The sequence below is a fragment of the Andrographis paniculata genome, unplaced genomic scaffold, assembly GCF_009805555.1.
Source record: "Andrographis paniculata isolate CXL003 unplaced genomic scaffold, ASM980555v1 Contig62END, whole genome shotgun sequence".
Classification (NCBI taxonomy): Eukaryota; Viridiplantae; Streptophyta; class Magnoliopsida; order Lamiales; family Acanthaceae; genus Andrographis; species Andrographis paniculata.
In genome coordinates, this window is record NW_026137598.1 from 7,049,990 (window position 1) to 7,068,225 (window position 18,236).

General features: G+C 34.4%; 3 protein-coding genes across 5 annotated transcripts; 1 reads left to right on the plus strand and 2 right to left on the minus strand.

The window, feature by feature from the left end:
- The first annotated feature begins 5,776 nt into the window (after window positions 1-5,776).
- LOC127260685 (protein NLP7-like) lies at window positions 5,777-10,155 on the plus strand. 3 transcript variants are annotated; one of them, XM_051288546.1, is made up of 6 exons: window positions 5,778-6,104; window positions 6,650-7,212; window positions 7,399-7,446; window positions 7,534-8,416; window positions 8,504-8,577; window positions 8,764-10,155. In XM_051288546.1, exons 1-6 carry the CDS (start codon window positions 5,846-5,848, stop codon window positions 9,607-9,609), a joined length of 2,673 nt encoding a protein of 890 aa, XP_051144503.1. In that variant the 5' UTR covers window positions 5,778-5,845; the 3' UTR covers window positions 9,610-10,155. The 3 variants fall into 3 exon arrangements, with proteins under 3 accessions (XP_051144501.1, XP_051144503.1, XP_051144502.1); XM_051288545.1 differs by having other exon boundaries at window positions 5,779-6,104; window positions 8,504-8,682; XM_051288544.1 differs by having other exon boundaries at window positions 5,777-6,104; window positions 8,504-10,155.
- LOC127260686 (bidirectional sugar transporter SWEET4-like) lies at window positions 9,875-12,019 on the minus strand. Its single transcript, XM_051288547.1, has 5 exons — window positions 11,856-12,019; window positions 11,731-11,767; window positions 11,261-11,642; window positions 10,248-10,367; window positions 9,875-10,155 (listed from the first exon to the last, which is right to left on the minus strand). The coding sequence occupies exons 1-5, from the start codon at window positions 11,896-11,898 to the stop codon at window positions 10,006-10,008; spliced, it is 732 nt and encodes a 243-aa protein (XP_051144504.1). The 5' UTR covers window positions 11,899-12,019; the 3' UTR covers window positions 9,875-10,005.
- A 3,410-nt stretch (window positions 12,020-15,429) lies between these two features.
- On the minus strand, window positions 15,430-18,202 carry LOC127260521 (protein KINESIN LIGHT CHAIN-RELATED 1). The gene is made up of 3 exons (XM_051288270.1): window positions 17,282-18,202; window positions 16,205-17,113; window positions 15,430-16,085 (listed from the first exon to the last, which is right to left on the minus strand). The coding sequence occupies exons 1-3, from the start codon at window positions 17,953-17,955 to the stop codon at window positions 15,842-15,844; spliced, it is 1,827 nt and encodes a 608-aa protein (XP_051144227.1). The 5' UTR covers window positions 17,956-18,202; the 3' UTR covers window positions 15,430-15,841.
- Window positions 18,203-18,236: the final 34 nt, after the last annotated feature.

Sequence of the window (18,236 nt, forward strand, 5' to 3'; positions counted from 1 at the left end):
CCAGGGTAAAACATTTTAAAAAGACATCAACAATGAGGAGAAATATATATATATATATATATGCATATATGAAAATATATAATATTCATTAGTCTCATTGATAAGTTGTCATTTTTTTTTTCATCTATTCCAAAATAAATTTATCAATTTACTACTTATCTAACATAATCAATACCCTTGCAATTTATACTATATTACCCAAATGTCATTATTTTTATATTACACAATACTAACAGGGATATTTTTATCTTTTTCACTACAAACTATAATAATATTAATATTAAAAAATCTACGTGCAAAAAGTAAACGGTAACCTTGCACGGGACAGAGGGAGTAATATAATATACAACACATATTATGCCGTATATGATATAATTTCATATAATACAATATATTAAAGTCAGCCCAATAAATATATTTGTACAGTATAATACATTGGGTGTGTTTGTTTGGGGATTGGATTTTCGATTTAAATTTTGGAGAATTTGGAAGTATGAATTTTTAAGTCGTATTTTTGTTTGAAGGTTTGAATTTTATAATGATTATGTTGGAAAAAATTATTATTTTATTAAAAAATGATATATTAGTGTGATAATTTGAAATGAATGATATTTAATATTGTTAAAGATATTATAAATAATAATGGAAAATGATAGTTTGATTTGATGTTTATAAATAAAATTTAAAGTTAATTTCTTTTAAAAAAAATTTTTTTGGACTACGTAAATTTTGGAAAATTCATACTATTATTCATTCATTTTTTTGTTTTTTTCATAATTATCAAATTAAACTTTTTTTTTTCTATAGTAAGATAAACATTAATTTTATATTCATATTATATTTCAACTTGAAACAAAAATTCCAACCCAAAACAAACACAACAATTTTATTTTATTTATATATTTAATTTTGAATGGAATTGAGTGTACAATAAAAACACCAAAAACGAACACATCAATATATAAATTGCACAATACATATGTTTATATGATAATATGAGCTTATTTGATAGTGAGTGTTCCAACACAATCATATATATATATATAACTAAAATCTATATTGTGTGTGTCTCGTAAAAGATGATAGCATAGTGTGGAGTTGTACTTGTAACCGTGACTTCAGGTCAGCTGCCATGTAATCTAACTAAAATCTATATTTACGAATGATTTGAAATTATTAGAATGCCTTTTGCTAATTTTTAAAAATCATATTTTAATAAAAAAAATATATAATATAATATAATATTATAAATAATAAAATTTTATATAATACAAATAAATAAAAAAAATTCTTAAGATACAAAAAAATATCTCAAGTACAAATAAACACACCCCATTGGCCGTAATAACGTGGGACTAAATTGTCATCGATTAAAAGTTACATTATGTCGTATTCTAATTCAAGAAAATTAAGTGTTAGATATTTAATTATATTTTATATATATTTACTTAAAAGTTTGTAAAATTTTCCATGGAACATGTTTATGAATTATGACACAGGTGGTCCCGATTTTAATTTACGCTGCGTAGAGGAGCCGGGCATTACACTAAAGATAATTTGCATTAAATTTATAAATTTTAGTCCAGAGTCCTAAATTCGATTTTTGTGTTTTTTTAAATAAAAAAAAATTGTTAATAAAAGATTTTTTTAAAAAAATAAAAATAAAAATGAGTATATAAGTGTGCACACCCATGTCAACATGACATGTGATCTGATTGAATACTTCTATACTAATCTAAAATCGAATAATGCTAAAAAGTCCCATTATTAGCTGTCATTATTTCGACACAACCATTTTATTTTATTTTATTATTTTTTTTTTTTCAAGAATCGAAAATGTTAGCCCAGATATTTCGAATCAAATCATTTCAGTCCACAAATAAATTTTTGAATAAATTAAATTTAAATCAAATCAAATTACAGCCACTGCTCCCAAATATATTCATAAATGTATTATTATTATTATTATTATTATTATTATTATTATTATTATTTTCTATTAATATAAAAACACATACTATCAGTCCTGAATCAATTTTACACACTGGAATGGCAAAATTTAAAATAAAATAGTTTTTTTTAGGAAAATGAAATTTAATTTTCTTGATTTATTAATTTTGATTTATTTCAATGTAGAGACGGAATCTCCAAGACAAGAGGCAAGTTGATGAGTCATTGTCACATTGGACCACAAATCCTCATTTAAATATTTTCCTTTGTTCCTATCCATAATATTTAAATGAACCAGTTGTAATTATATATATATTTATTTATTTATTTGTTTAATTATTTATTACATAGACATACGTAGATATGCATTTAGTTTTGGATAATCGTCTCCCCGCGGCACAGATAAATGTCGGATGATTGATTGATTATGTACAGTACATACAGGTGCCACATTTTTCTTCATCATTAATTATTATTAAATTGCCAATTCATATTATTATTATTATTATTATTATTATTATTATTATTATTAAATGAATATATATATATATATATGTGTGTATAGACAAGAAAGCCCACATTACGATCGTACAACGTTACAGAACATGAATGTCAGAACAATAAATTATTCTCATGCACCAATTGGTAGTTTGGTGCCCAGAATTTACCTAAGTATTTCAATATATATATTTTTAGATTTTATAAATTATATAAATAAGGTTCAAAAAAAAAAAAAAAGAAAAACTTTCTATCCATTTAAATTGTTTTAAATAAATAAATACTAAAGTTCACAAAATTTTTTTTTAGATATTTTTACATATTTTTTTTACTATTTAATATTTTATTTAAAGTTCTAATCTTTATAAAAATATTCCATCGACTAACATTAAATACAAAATATAAAAAACAAACAAAAATATAGTAAATTTTTATGAATTACTTCTACATCCACCTCTAATTTGCTAATTTTATTTTCGACGTGATATCGTAAGTGACATAATTCTTTTATTTAAAATACTTTCATAAATTTTACATAAAATGACAAGAAAAATTAATAAATATTTGATTTGTAGCACAACTTACGATTTAATAATTGTATTATTATTGTTGCAGGGTTAGGCTTTAATTAAATTATTAAATGGTGTTATAAGTCAGCAAACCCAAGCTACCACAAACATCATTATATGAATATTTTACCTCTATTATTATTTCACTTTATGCATCCACTTGCCAAATAAAAATTAAAACAGGCATATATACACACAAACTTGAATATACTTACTACTTATTTAATTATTTCTAAAATATAAATTATATAAATAAATAAAATAATAAGCAGCAGACACCCACTTTGCCTCCATATAGGAAGAAAAAATAATGGTTACTTTTTGTACTCACATATTATTTTCCAATCAATTTAATTATATATATATATATATTTTATTCAAATTTTGATTTATTATCCCAACTCTAAATCGTATTGCATTATATATGTAGATAACAAAATTGTCATCCTTACTGGTCAACTATAAACTACTACTTCTTTAGTAGATTAATGAATTGGTGAATCTAATTGAAAGTCAGATATTTTCTGGGGCTTTGAATCTAATTTGTTTAATGTAAAAATATAAATGTGTCAAACTTATGTTTTTTTTATTTTTTATTTTATTTTTTATTTTTATTTTTTATAATTCAATTATTATAAATTTTTCTTTTTTTAGAAAAAAAAAAACTTTTGTACTTCTGTGCCTGTTAGATATATTCAGGGTGTGTTTGGTACAGAGAATTAGCAGTAGATAAATGAAAATGTTTCTATTTCTCTTGTTGTTTGAGTCAGAGAAATAGAATTTGAGAAATAAATCATTTTTATTTCTCTATTTTTATTTTTTATTCAGAGAAATATAGAGAAATAATATGCAGTATATATATTTTTATTTTTTTTATTCTTTTTTTTACTATTTAATTTTTATAATCATTTATATTATATTATTTCAGTTTTACAAAAAATTATATTTAATTTATCATTCAAGTATTTAATTTTTACAATTTTTAAATAAAATTATACTTAAATATGATCATACAAAATATCTTATCTAATATATAATTTTTTGTTTTAAAAAAAGTCATCAGAGATATTTTTTCATAAATTCTTACTAGCTAAAACTCTTTTTTGTTAGATTAATCATTTATTCTCCATTCATTTTTTTACATTTCTTTCTCTGTTCTACCATTATTTTCATTCTCTACTCAATTCATTTTCTCTCAAATTCCATTATTTACTGTCATTTATCTACCATTCTATTCTTTGTACCAAAGGACCTAAAGGTTGTTCATTTATATATTTTTTAAAATCATTTTTTATCATTTAATTTATTATATTTTTTTTCTAAAAATATTACACATTCAAGAATCAATATTTTTATTTTATTTTATTTTATTTTATTAAAACAACAACACTTTAGTTTTTCATGTTGCCAATAATTCTAAATACTATTTTATTCTCTCATAAAAAAAAAAAATACTCATTTATTTGTAATATAAATTTTAATATAGTGCATATTTTTTGTCTTTTATAGAAAAAATAAAAAAATTGGTAATGACTAATATGATTTTTTGCTTAAAAAAATAAATAAAATCTTAAACTCAAATAAAAAACAAACACACCCTATATATTCTCAATTTTAGATATTTTGTTATTATATTTAATTTGAGATATCCAAAAAATTTATACAATTTTTCTTCTTTTATCCCAACATTTTCGTAATTTACATTTAAAAAAATATATATTCATTTCAAAAAATAATAAGGATAAAATTGAAATATATTTTAAAAATTTTACTTTCTAAAATACCGTGTTAAAAATAATTATCGCTAAAATAATGGGCCGTATGGAGTATAAATTAAAATTAAGAGGAAAGTGTGATTATTTATTTATTTATTTATTTTGGTTTAGAAATTTTAAATCTAACTGACAGTGAAAGGATAATAAAATTGATATATCCCACCGTTTCTAATTTAAATTATTTTTTTTTGGGGGGCAAATGGTTACTTCCCCACGTAACTATATTTGTACAGTGGACTTTACATTTTTGTAGTAGCTAAGTGTCCAAAAAAAAATCATTAATTAAACAATATTATTGTCTAAGTCTAAGATTAGTTTAATCATTGATCTAATCTATTAATCAATTGTCATATTCCAAACCATAACATTTGTTAATCAATGTGGAAATAATTGACTCTTCACCATGCTTATCCAAATATTAATAATTTCTAGTGGAAATTAATTCTTCAATTTTCTTGTATATATATTTTTATTATTACAACATATTTCCTTCACGTTGTGTTTTAGCTTTCTTCTTGTTCAAAGTATGTCCTTGGATCCATAGTTACCAGGCAAAAGAGGTCGCAAGCGGAAGTGTGACCACAAAGTTGGGAAAATAAATGCGAAGAGGAGACGACAGTGGGGCAAGAAAGGGACACTAAAAAAATACAATAAATAAATATATAAATAGTTGCTGTGGACTGTGGAGCAGAGGAACAAAATCCCCACCATACCCATATATATATATAATTTTATTTATTAATTGTCTGTCTTTTTCTTTGTGCAGTCACACAAAGAAGAAGAAGAAGGAATACAATTACAGAAACAATTAGAATATAGACTAGGGCCAAGCCAAACCATTATTAATATTAATATTAGTATTTATATATATAAGTATTAAGACTATTATTTAATTAGATTCCACCCATTTTTCTCAAATGGAATTCAACTCCAAGAATCACCACCATTTCACCATCGCCCCCCACCTCACCCCCCACCCCCTCCCCCACGCCCGCCCCCGCCCCCGCCCCCGCCCTTCCCCAATCCACACAACTGCACATCTCCTCCGACCAAATGAAACTGCCGCCGCACGACTCCGGCGCCTCGCCGCGGCCGCTCGATGTGCTCATGGACTTGGATCTTGATCTCGACGCTGCCTGGCCGTTGGATCATATATTCGCCGGAGCCGGTTCGAATCCCGACTCCCCTCTGCTCATGTCCAACTCCGAACGCCCCTGCTCGCCGCTCTGGGCTTTTTCCGATGATAATTCCAATGGGAATTTTGTGGCAGCCGCCGGTCTCCGCCTCTCCGACTCCTCCAAGATCCTTTCCTGTAAAGACTTGCTTTCTAATTGGTGCTTTTTTTTTTTTTTTTTTTTATTTTTGGATAAGTTGAATTTCGCTTTTATGTTAGGTTAAAGTTTACTGTTGGGAAATTTTTTTGTAGCTTTTCAAAGAGCATAGAGTAAAATCTTTTTCTGGTTTTCTCAGTTTGGGGATTTTGTGTTTGATTTTTTATGAGATGTTTTTTTTTTTTTTTGGTTTTTATCTGTCCTCCATTTCAGTGGCTAATTAAAACTCGATTTTGACTTGTTGTGAACAAATTTCTTCTGTGGTTTATTTGATGGATGCGGAAAATTGAATTATTCCTTCCTTCACTGCAACTTTGGCTGGAAAGAGAAGATTTGAAATTCGTGTAAATATTCCTCATGATTATCCTGTTTCAATCTGTTGGGAAAGCTCTGGTCGAAAGTCAATGAAGAAGCTAACCCTAATTTTGATCCAATTTTCTGATTATGCCTTTGGTCGAACTGTATCTGCATTTTGTATGTTGAGCTATAACTAATAGTTGATTACATTTCCATTGTTCTTGGGTAGATGGCGGCAATCCCGGCGGCGGCACGTCGGAAACTCCGAATGAAGACAAAAGGAAGGTGCCATCCCCCTTCGTCAGTTTGGTGCCTATGGAAAATTGTGTAATAAAGGAAAGGATGATGCAGGCTCTTAGGAACTTCAAAGATTTGTCCGGGCAGCATGTTTTGGCTCAGGTTTGGGCGCCGGTGAAGAAAGGCGGCCGGAATATGCTGACGACGTCGGGGCAGCCATTTGTTCTCGATCCTACGAACAATGGTCTGCATCAGTATAGGTTGATTTCTTTGGGTTATATGTTTTCCCTGGATGGAGACATGGATGGGAATTTAGGGCTCCCGGGGCGTGTTTATCAGCACAAGGTGCCGGAATGGACTCCGAATGTGCAGTACTACTCGAGCAAGGAGTTTTCGCGGTTGAACCATGCTTTGCATTACAATGTTCAGGGAACTTTAGCCTTGCCCGTGTTTGAGCCGTCTGGACAATCGTGTGTCGGCGTGCTCGAGCTTATCATGACGTCGCAGAAGATCAGCTACGCTCCGGAGGTTGATAAGGTTTGCAAGGCACTTCAGGTTAGTTAGGTTTCCAAATCTGGATAAATATGAAATTGGTACGATGGGAGAAGGAAAATGATTCGATTTCTATGTTATGTTGATCCGATTGTGTGCCTTATTTGGTTTGATTATAGGATGATCTTTATTTTTTTAACATGTTGGAATAAGTCGAGGGGGATATAAGTTAATTTAATCCTTCTGCAGGCAGTGAATTTGAAAAGTTCGGAAATATTGGACAACCCGAGCGCGCAGGTAAAATACAATTCTTGATTTGGCGATTATGTCACTGTACACGTAACTTCTTCTCCTAACTATTTATGCCGAATTCTTCTATGGTAGATATGCAACCAAGGTCGTCAAAATGCACTGGCGGAGATCTTGGAGATAATCACGGTTGTATGCGAAACGCACGAGCTACCGTTGGCTCAGACTTGGGTCCCCTGCAGGCATCGCAGCATCCTTGCGAACGGCGGCGCTTTTATGAAAACTTGCAGCAGCTTCGACGGGAGTTGCATGGGTCAGGTTTGCATGTCGACGACCGAGGTGGCGTTCTATGTTGTCGATGCTCACTTGTGGGGTTTCTGCGAGGCTTGCGCCGAGCATCACTTGCAAAGAGGTCAAGGTGTTGCTGGACGGGCATTCGAATCCCACAATTCATGTCTCTGCCCGGACATTACGAAATTCAGCAAGACCGAGTACCCGTTGGTGCATTATGCGCGCATGTTCAAGTTGAAAGGAAGTTTCGCGATTTGCTTGCGGAGTAATCACACCGGGAATGATGAATATGTTCTGGAGTTTTTTCTTCCTCCGAATGTCGAAGGGTATGACGATCAGCGGGCTTTGTTGAACTCAATTTTAGCAACAATGAAGGGGCATTTTGGAAGCTTAACGGTTGCTTCCGGAAAAGATCTCGACGATGAGTGGCGGTCTATTGAGATTATCGACGGATCTATCGACGAGAAGCTTAATTTCGTACCCGATTACGCCGCTACGTCTCAACCCATGTCCGTTTCGCACAATGCCTTCAGCGAGTTGAATTCTTCAACTGGTAATGGAAATTCCAGTCGCCCCGTCGACGCTCAAAACGTAAAACCCACCGCTGTAGTAAAAGATGCGAAGAAACCGGAGAGGAAGCGAGGTAAGGCCGAGAAAACAATTAGTTTAGATGTTCTGCAGCAGTATTTCGCCGGGAGTCTTAAGGATGCGGCAAAGAGTCTCGGTGGTATGCTTTTCTTACCGGCTACTTCGTCGATCTATATATATATGTATGTGTGTGTATATATGTCTTAATGGTTTTTTGTCTTTGAAGTTTGCCCTACTACGATGAAGCGTATATGTAGGCAGCATGGAATCTCGCGGTGGCCCTCGCGCAAGATAAATAAGGTTAATCGTTCTCTTTCGAAGCTAAAGCGTGTAATTGAATCTGTCCAAGGTGGCGAAGGAACGTTCGGTTTGAGTTCCTTGGCTATGAGTCCAATTCCTGTTACGGTTGGTTCTTTTTCTTGCGCATCATCTGCGATCGGATTGAATGAATTATCCTCACCTGGTTCTGGGCTGTCTGAATTTCAGGATAACAAGAACGAGGTTGTCGTAAATGCTGTGCAAGGATTGGACGGACCGGAAGAGGCTCCCCCAAATTGTGTATCGGGCGATAGAGACGCAGCTGGGTTTGTGCCAGCCGAGCACTCTAACCGAACTGGCTCGCAAGACGAGAGTGCAGGAACCCCGACTTCCCGAGGCTCGTCTCACGGTAGCCAGTCCGTCAGAAATGGTACACCTCCCGATGACACGGGCGTTGCCCGTGTCGATGATCGACATATGAATGCCGGCGGATCCAATGATTTAGCTCGTCAACAAATTAGAGACGTTAACTTATCCGCGGCATTCCGAGTCCCGAATAATTTTCTAATGGAGCACGAGAAGCCTTTCGGAGGAATGTTGATCGAGGACGCGGGAAGTTCGCACGATCTCAAGAACTTGTGTTCCACCGACGCTATGCTCGACGAGTACGGCGTCGAATACAGCTGGACAAAGCAGTCCCGTTTTCTCGACGAGATGCCTGAAGACGTGCAGGCTGCTCCGGCAGATCGAACCCACGCGTTCGCAGCCCGGCCGGAAGTGAAGAGCGTCACTATAAAAGCCACACACAGAGAAGACATCATCCGGTTTCGACTGCCCATCGACTCCGGCATCATCAAGCTGAAAGAAGAAGTGGCGAAACGGCTGAAATTGGAGTCGGGCACCTTCGAAATCAAGTATCTCGACGACGATCATGAGTGGGTCTTAATAGCCTGCGACTCGGACTTAACGGAATGCCTCGAATTATCGAAATCATCCGGCGGCAACATAATCAGGCTATTGGTACACGACATTATGGCCATTCTCGGAAGTTCTTGTGAGAGCTCCGGCGAATGAGAATGAGACGACGTGAGGTCTGCCGGCTCCGGCAGGTAAAATTTTACCTTTCTTCCTGGTTTAGGACAATTCAGGTACAGTGTATTGTTATCTATTGAAGTTTAGCACTTGTTCTTCGGGGTCGAAAGCTTAAGCTTATTTGGTCGTCTCCCTGTCAGTGAAGTGTATACTAATTACTACTTAAGGGTTGCTGTTTGTGGTAGCTTATTGGTATATATTAGTTCATATGTTATTTGATCAATATTTTGAGTGTTAGCTGAGTATATTTATGAACACATAAACAACCAGCCTTCTTCATTCATACTCAAATGGCACTAATAAGTTGGTCGATTTAGTACCAACATTAGGATACAATAATTCAGAAACATGAAATAGAGCTAGATTTATTTGGGCCAATTAAACCATCTCAATTTTAGAAATGTTTTGGGCCGAGCCCAATCCGGCTTGGGCCTTCCGTTCCGCCATAATTCTCTTAGTGGACTTGTAAAATGTAGCGTACAATACTAATTGGGCCAGCCCAAGAAATGTCCCCATCCCATTCGGTGCCTGCATCATAAAACTTGTATAAATAATGGAATATAATTCTGTATATGTGACATTAATTAATTTATTTAATTTTTAATAAAAAAAATACTGACAAGAATGAAGGGGTCGAAACGGATTAGGGCATAAGCCGTCCACGAAATGCCATTTAGGAAGGAGAAGAGGGACAGGAAAAATGGCATGAACTCCACGCTTCGTGTCTTGATCACCAATTTCTGCACCAACAAACAACCTCGAATCATTCCCATTGCATTGTCCTAATTATACATACATACGTATGAATGTATTCATGTGTGTATATATATATATATCTTATATTAGGGTTTGATAAGAGTTACCAAGCACCATGCAGATTAATCAAATCAGTACATAGCAAATAACACATACGGTATAGAGTATTCGAATATATATACTTTCTTCGTCCAATTTTCATTGTCTAAAGTATATTTGCACGATTTTTTAGGTGATTGTCTTTTGTTATGAATGGACAAATTTGCCCTTACGAATGATAGAGATTAAAAGTAATAAATGAATGAAAGTAAAAATGTAAAATTTGTATTTAAAAAAAAAATAGAACAATAATTGTTGAAAGTCTCGAATAGAAATTATAACATTAGTTTGTGAACAGGGAGAATATTATTTATTTTATTATATATATATATTATGTTAATATATCTTGTATGTCAGAAATCAATTATAGTCTATATATTGTGTAAATTATGTTAATTTATATATTGTATTTATGTTATATATAAATATACTATTATAATTTTTGCTTTTTGATTTATACATAATACTCCCTCAATATATATATAGTGTGATAATTATTGTAGACACGATAATATATATATATATAATATATAATTAGTAAATAATTAATAATATATTAATAAAAATAATTATAAATTAATATTAAATTAAAGTGTATAATATTTTTCTTAAAAAAAGTGGCGAAAATAGAAAGTGTGAAGGAGGGGAATATATTATTTGTATTGCAGCACAACAAATGAGATGTATAAATAGTTAGTTATGACTTATGAATGATTTGATTTTAATTTAGTTTAATTTAATTAATAATGAAATTAATTAATTAATTGTAGGTACCTACCATGACAGAGAGCGGCGCCGCATACATGCAGATGTTGCCGACCATACAGATGCTGCCGACGACGGCGGAGCGGAGGCGGGTGGTGTGCGCCAGGGTCAGCACCAGCGTGGCCAGAGAGGCGGCGAAGGCGCACTCGGCGGCGACGATTCCGGCGAGGCGGAGGCGCCGGCGGTTGGAGTCGGAGAAGGCGAGGAAGAGAGAGAGGTAGACGAGCTCGATGGCGATTCCGGTGCCGTTAATGGTGACGACGAGCATGCTGTGGGGGTGCACCATCGGAAGTCCGTACAGAACCCACAGAACACAGTTTATGAACGTCGCCAGATACGGAATCGCCGAGTACTGCTCCACCGACCTCTTCCGCCATATTCTGTAAAATGTCGGCCTGAAATATATATATATGTATATGTATGTATGTGTGTATATTTGCAGGATTAATTGGAAAACACAGAGAGGAAATGGATGGAGCTTACACTGGAGATAAGAACAGAACGAGTGCTATCACGTTTCCTGCAATTGAACAAATCCTTAAATTTTAAGGTTTTGGGTAAATTTATATATATGTATGTATGTATAGGATGAGATCAGAAGAAGTGACCTATAATGCCAACAACAGTACGAGCATCGTCTTTGGTGACCATGATTGGGATCGATGAATTTGTTGCTAGAGAAATTCAGGTGGGGGAAATTGGAATTGGATCTATATATATATATATATATATATATAGAGAGAGAGAGAGAGAGAGAGAGAGAGAGAGAGAGAGAGAGAGAGAGATGTATATGTGCAGTAGAGTGAGAGGGGTGAGAATTTATAGACAAGAAGATGTATCATGTACGTTGATGATTTTTTATTTTTGTGTCGATATTTTGCCTAAAATTGTGATTATGATTATTATTATTATTATTATTATTATTATTATTATTATTTTCGAAAAGATCGAGACAATGGATAACTAGGCGTATTAAATTTTTTACTATTTTTGTCCGTCTCACTTTAAACCATTCATTTTAATTAAATTATATGTCAATATCAAAATACATTTAATTATTACTTGAATTACAAGCGTACCGCCACATATATATATATATAAATTTAAAAGGTAAAAAATATTCAAAAACTTTTACACATTTCTACTAACTAATAAAATACTACTCCCTCCGTCCCAAAAGTATAGTCTTATTGTGTTGGGTACTATATTTAAGAATTATTGATATTATACGAGTAGTTGGTAAAAAGTAAGGATAAATGACTTTTTTTTTTTTTTTTGGCCTCTGTGAGTATATTAGTGTAAAAGTAGTGACAATTGTATAATAATAATGAAAAAAGTAGGGATAGTTTTATGGTGATATAGTTATTTATGGAAATGAGACTATTGTTTTGAGACGGACAAAAATGATAAACAAGACTATTGTATTGAGACGGAGAGAGTATTATTTTTTAATCTACTATAAAAACCCCAAATTATATACGTTAGAACTGTTTATCTGGTGACAAATTTAAAGCAACACATATAAGTGCTCTATAAAAGTTATTTTGGCTCAAAAATATGATGGTAAAATTGATACAAACTTGGTCTTATGGTAAAATAATCTTTATGGGATATATAGTGTAAAAGGTTTGGACCAAATTAAAAAACATGATGCTTAAGAGGAATTAGAAGAAATTCTAATTAAGAGGATATTGGTTTGTGTTGTCATTTGATTTTTGCGAAGAAAGCATCAAATAAGTGTCGGCATTGGACTTGATCACGGAAGGAATCGAAGCTTTCGGGTAAGGAGTTGTGTTGTAAAACCAATCACGTCGGTAGGAACGCGACATAGAACACAACAAGCGACCCGATGTGGCAGTATTGTTGAGTTTGTTCGTTATAATTTTTTTTTTGATTCAATGTCGACACAATACATAGTTAGATAATGCTTTAAATAGCGAGATATCTTTTTTTGAGACGATAATCCAAATTTAAACCCGAGGGGTATGTGTAAAAAAAAGAAAAAAAATTATTCATGCTTTTCATCAAGAAGAAATACGGTTATTTTTTTTTTATTTTTATTTTTTGTAAATATAGGCCTTAGTTGAATGATGTCAATACACAGCTTATTTTTGATGGTATAAGTAATCACAATAAATAATATAAATGTTGCTTATATTAGAACTGTCCTAAAAATTTTATGGTGTTCTTTTTTCTTTTTTTTTTTCTTTTTTTTTTTAAATTAAAAGTTTCTCAAATTTTATCATTTACATTCTGCAATTTTCAATTTTTTTATCTCAAAAAATTCTCATAAAAAACTTAATTAAATATGTTCAACGATATTATATTGAATAATAAAAAGGTAAAAATATTCAAACAAAGACAAGAAGAATTATAGTCTATTATAATTATGTTAAACCCTTATATATTAATCAATAAAAAAGTCTGTCCAACTATATTAAAAAAAAAAAAGAAAAAGAAAATTGATAGAATTATATACAATATATATATATATATATATCTATCCAACATATATACTTATTTAGCAATAAGTGAGGGGTAGGGATTGGGGCAAGGTCAATGACCTGTTGGCTACTCTCAGTCCATACACAACATGGGTCGTTATATTTGATTCTTAATTTTTAATTATTATTTTCTAAAATAAAATAAAATAAAATATTTGAATTAAATTAAATGAAATGTGGCACTAGACTCAAGGTGGGCAGAGAGCATCATAAATAAAAATACATCTGCACTGAGTTCAAGTGGCCATCATCTATATCTATCTGCATGGGCTCATTTATTTTTTATTTTTTATTTTTTATTTTTATTTTTTATTTTTATCTTATTATAGGTATAAATATTGGATAAGGAATCGACTGTAATTGGAAATAAAATTTGGTGCAGTAAATTCATATCATGATCCAGATAACACTGCACATATATATATATATACACATCTATATATCTTTATCTATACATTGTATTAAGTTACAACATATTATTATCTTTATCTATACATTGTACTGATCTTACAACATAGGAGTATTATATAAAATTTGATGAATTAATAATGTATTAATACTTTAGCCATTAAATTATTGATTTGTTTGATTTAGGTTTGTGTAACAGTCATTTGATATGAACATATATAATTATGTAGGTTTTTTTATACCACTTATTGTAATAGATTTTCACGTTGTTCAAAGCCTACCTATTATACTCCATCCGTTCCGAAATAAGTATTCATTTGTTTTTTCACGTAGTTTTAGAAATATTAGTATTATATTAAAATATAGTAGAAATAAAGTAGAAATGACTAAAATAACTTTATTAGTATGTGTGATACAAAGGTAATGGCATTTGTGTAATATACTGTAAGGGTATTTGTAATATTAGATAGAAAATACAGTTATGGGACATACTAAAATGGAAAAATGAATACTTTGTCATGGGAGAGAGTATTAACCATGGCTGATTGATGCATGCTGCCCAAATTTAAATATTATTATGCACTTATTTCTGTTCCATGTCCATTTTAAAATATTATATATATACACTATTATATATTGTGTTTGTGCTAACAAGATAAGGAAATGATCATAGTCAACTCGACCCATTCAGCAATAAATTTAATATACAGAAGTCAGAAGATGATATATATATATAGATATATGGGTTACACATGAATCCCTAAATCCAATAAATCGCCTATATAGGTTGACCTCATCCTCCACTTATCCAACAAAATTGACCAAATATTCAAATAAATGTTTTTTTTTTTTCTAAAAATAAAATAAAATTTGTGTGTATATTTTACAGATATAAAAATAATAATGTAATGTAAAGTATATTTGTGTAAAATATATATATATTTTTTTAACTGAATAGATAAAGTATTATGCATATACTATAAACAAAATAATAAACTAAAGAGTAGTTGTTTTTGTGAATTTTTTTAATTAAAACAATAACAATAAATAACATATGATATAATAATTAATAGAATCACATCATGTCGATATAATTCACGGCACATCTATTTATATTAATATAATAAACTTAAAATTATTTATACATCACATCACATGTTACTATTGAATCCAACAAATAAAATATCAGTTATCACCATAAGTGCTATGTTAAATAAACTAGCTAATATGCTGCCTGAAATAACCTCTCCCGTTAAATAATGAATCAAAATTTAATGACAGAAAAATAAATTCCATGCATCAAATTAGAACAAATAAATCAGTAACAACGTTACATACACTGACCTTTAGAAACCTTTCTTTCTCACTTCAACATCACAATTTGCAAAACAAACTAAAAAACAAAAAAAGTAAAAAAAAAAAAAAAAAAAAAAAAAACCAACACAAGGGAAAATAACAAGAAGCGTCTGGAAGAACAGCTTACAGCTTCAAAACATTACCATTCACAGATAGAAACAGACAGACAGACAGACAATCTCCAATCCTGCTATGTTGTTCGAACTTTGGCAGCTGCTGCTGTAGAAGAAAGAAACAAAGAACACCACACAGGCCATACATATATAGACACACACATATATATATATATATTATATATATAAACCGGATCCGGATCGAAGGAAGAATCAACTTCTAAACCCGAACGCCGACCACTTCTTCGACGTCTCCTTCTCCTTCTTGCTTGTCCTCCTCGAATTCGGATCGATCAGATTCTCCAGCGACTTCGCCTTCTTGTTGCGCGACCTCCCCGCCTCTTTCAAAAGCTCCGCCAGCCGTTTCTTCTCGTCGTCAAAATCGGGATTCGCCGTCCCGAGTTTCTCCTCCCGGAGTTTCAGAACATATTCCAGAATCTCTATGGCATCTCCAATCCTAGAGATTTTAAAAAACAGTTACTGAATGCAACGGCTATATTGATTTACTTTCGTATTCCTAAAGCTTAAATTTTTAGATGAAAATGGTCATTTTAACTGATCGAATATATTTACTACCTTCCCATTGCGTCGTACGTCGCAGCGAGGTTGCTGTAAACGCCGAGCGTGTCCTGATGGCAAGGGCCGCATTCCTGTTCGAGAATTTCCCGCGCCTCCTCGAACAGCTCGGCGGCCTCGTCGATTTTGAACAGCTGGACACAGGCCAAACCCATCTGGTTCAGGACAACCCCGAAGAACGCCGATTTCCGCTCGCCGCTCGACCGGAGTTTCGCGACGGCGCTCTCGAACGAGCTTCGAGATTCTTCGTACCTCCCGACCATGTACAGCATCACGCCAATACGAGCTTCGATCCCAGCGATCGTGCTCTGCTGCCCGGGTTTGTCCTCCAACAGCTTCATAGCCTTTTGGAGGAGTTTCAGAGCTTCGTCGGGCTCGTTGAAAAGCTCGTAAATTGCGGAAATCTCCGTCATCCCGCTCGCAATTTCCTCCGCCGATGTTCCTGGCACGGGTTTCGCGTATATTCTCAGCGCGTTTTCGCAGTACGATCGGGATTCGCGGAGCTTTCCGGTTTTGTAGTATAGGTCGGCGAGGCGGACGAAGACCGAAGCGACGGCGGGATGGTTGTCGCCTTTCGACGATTTGAAAACGGTGAGCGCCTTTTGGTAGGCGAAAACCCCCTCGTCGAAGCGGGTGAGCGACGAGTATATATTCCCGATGCTTACGTCGATGGATGCGACCTCGACTTCTTGTCCGTTCGCGATCATCGCCATGCTGGCTAGGACAAGATGCTCCAAGGCGGATTCGAACTCGCCTTTTGCCTCGCATATGAGCGCCATTAATCGACGGTCGGCCGCCTCCTCCAGCGACGCCGGCGGGCTGTGGACTCGGTGGATCTCAAGAGTTCTCTTGCACAGATTCTCGGCTTCGTCGAACTGCATTGCTTGAACATGAGCCTCGGCTAAGTATCTGCAGAGTTTCAGGGCAATGCAAATCATACATTCTAAAATTAGGACAAGATTCAGTATAATTTTCCCCAAATCTAGACATCGAAAAATAACGAATTTGTGTTTGATAATCTAATCCGGAATACGAGGTAGGATCCAATTTCGTTGTAGGAGAATAGGATCGATGTACCTGCAAGTTTCTGCGACTCTGGGGTCTGTATCGCCGAGAGCTTCCATCTGAATCTTGAGGCCTTCCTTGTAGCAATCGATGGAGCGATCGAGCTGTCCGAGCATGGAGCGCGTGTCGCCCAGCTGCATATAGCCGGAGAAGAGGGCGAGCGCGTGATCCGCACCGCGGGCCACGTCGGGGACTTCGATCGCCCGCTCGAGAACCGGGACGGCCTCGTCGAACCGGCCGAGGCTGCAGTAAATCGCCGCCACCACGTGGAGGCTCATGGCGAGGTCGAGGCTGGGCTCCCCCTCCGCCGCGCATTTCTCGAAGCTCTTCGACGCCCGGAGCGCGTAGTCCAGGGCCTTCGCGGGACCTTCGCCGGAGGCGATCGTGTCCCGGGCCAATTTCAGGAGGAACGGCCCGAGATCCGGGTTGTCCAGCGACGCCTCGTTCAGAAGGGATTTCTCCGGCGGCGATTTCTTCTTCGCCGACCCGCCCCGATCCGGCGACGGCTTGGCGCGTGACGTCGACGGGGAGGGCGACGGCGGGCGCCGCGGCGCTGGGGAGCTCGATTTCGGCTCGGATCTGGCCGGCTCGGGCCGGATCGGAGTCTGCGGCTGCGGCTCCTCTGTAACCGTAATCCGCAGCGGCGGCGCGTCCGGCGGCGTCTTGACCGATACCAATCCCGGCATTTCTAGATCCGAAAAATTAATCAATTGAGTGAAGAATTCGATTAATCCGACGGTGGGCTAATTAAGGAAGACGAGGAAGATGGCAATGGTAAGAATCTGAAAGTCTCAGCTGGCGTATGATTGGCTTTTCAGATGAGCTGTGCTGTGCTGTTCTGTGGGCTGTATTTGTTTCAGTAAAAAAAAAAATTGGTTTCTTGAGTGTAGAAATGTGGTCTCATCTATCTCATCTCTTCTTCCTTTCTTCTTCCTCACAATTCACACTATAATACAACACAAATTAT

Coding starts and splice junctions, on each gene's coding strand:
- LOC127260685 (XM_051288544.1), top strand. CDS start 5,846: ATGAAACTGCCGCCGCACGACTCCGGCGCCTCGCCGCGGCCGCTCGAT. Junction 6,105..6,649: donor CTCCTCCAAGATCCTTTCCT/GTAAAGACTTGC, acceptor GTTCTTGGGTAG/ATGGCGGCAATCCCGGCGGC. Junction 7,213..7,398: donor AGGTTTGCAAGGCACTTCAG/GTTAGTTAGGTT, acceptor ATCCTTCTGCAG/GCAGTGAATTTGAAAAGTTC.
- LOC127260521 (XM_051288270.1), bottom strand. CDS start 17,955: ATGCCGGGATTGGTATCGGTCAAGACGCCGCCGGACGCGCCGCCGCTG. Junction 17,114..17,281: donor AGAGTCGCAGAAACTTGCAG/GTACATCGATCC, acceptor GAAACTCTGCAG/ATACTTAGCCGAGGCTCATG. Junction 16,086..16,204: donor ACGTACGACGCAATGGGAAG/GTAGTAAATATA, acceptor TAAAATCTCTAG/GATTGGAGATGCCATAGAGA.
- LOC127260686 (XM_051288547.1), bottom strand. CDS start 11,898: ATGGTCACCAAAGACGATGCTCGTACTGTTGTTGGCATTATAG. Junction 11,643..11,730: donor GTTCTGTTCTTATCTCCAGT/GTAAGCTCCATC, acceptor TATATATTTCAG/GCCGACATTTTACAGAATAT. Junction 10,156..10,247: donor GTTTCGACCCCTTCATTCTT/GTCAGTATTTTT, acceptor TTTATGATGCAG/GCACCGAATGGGATGGGGAC.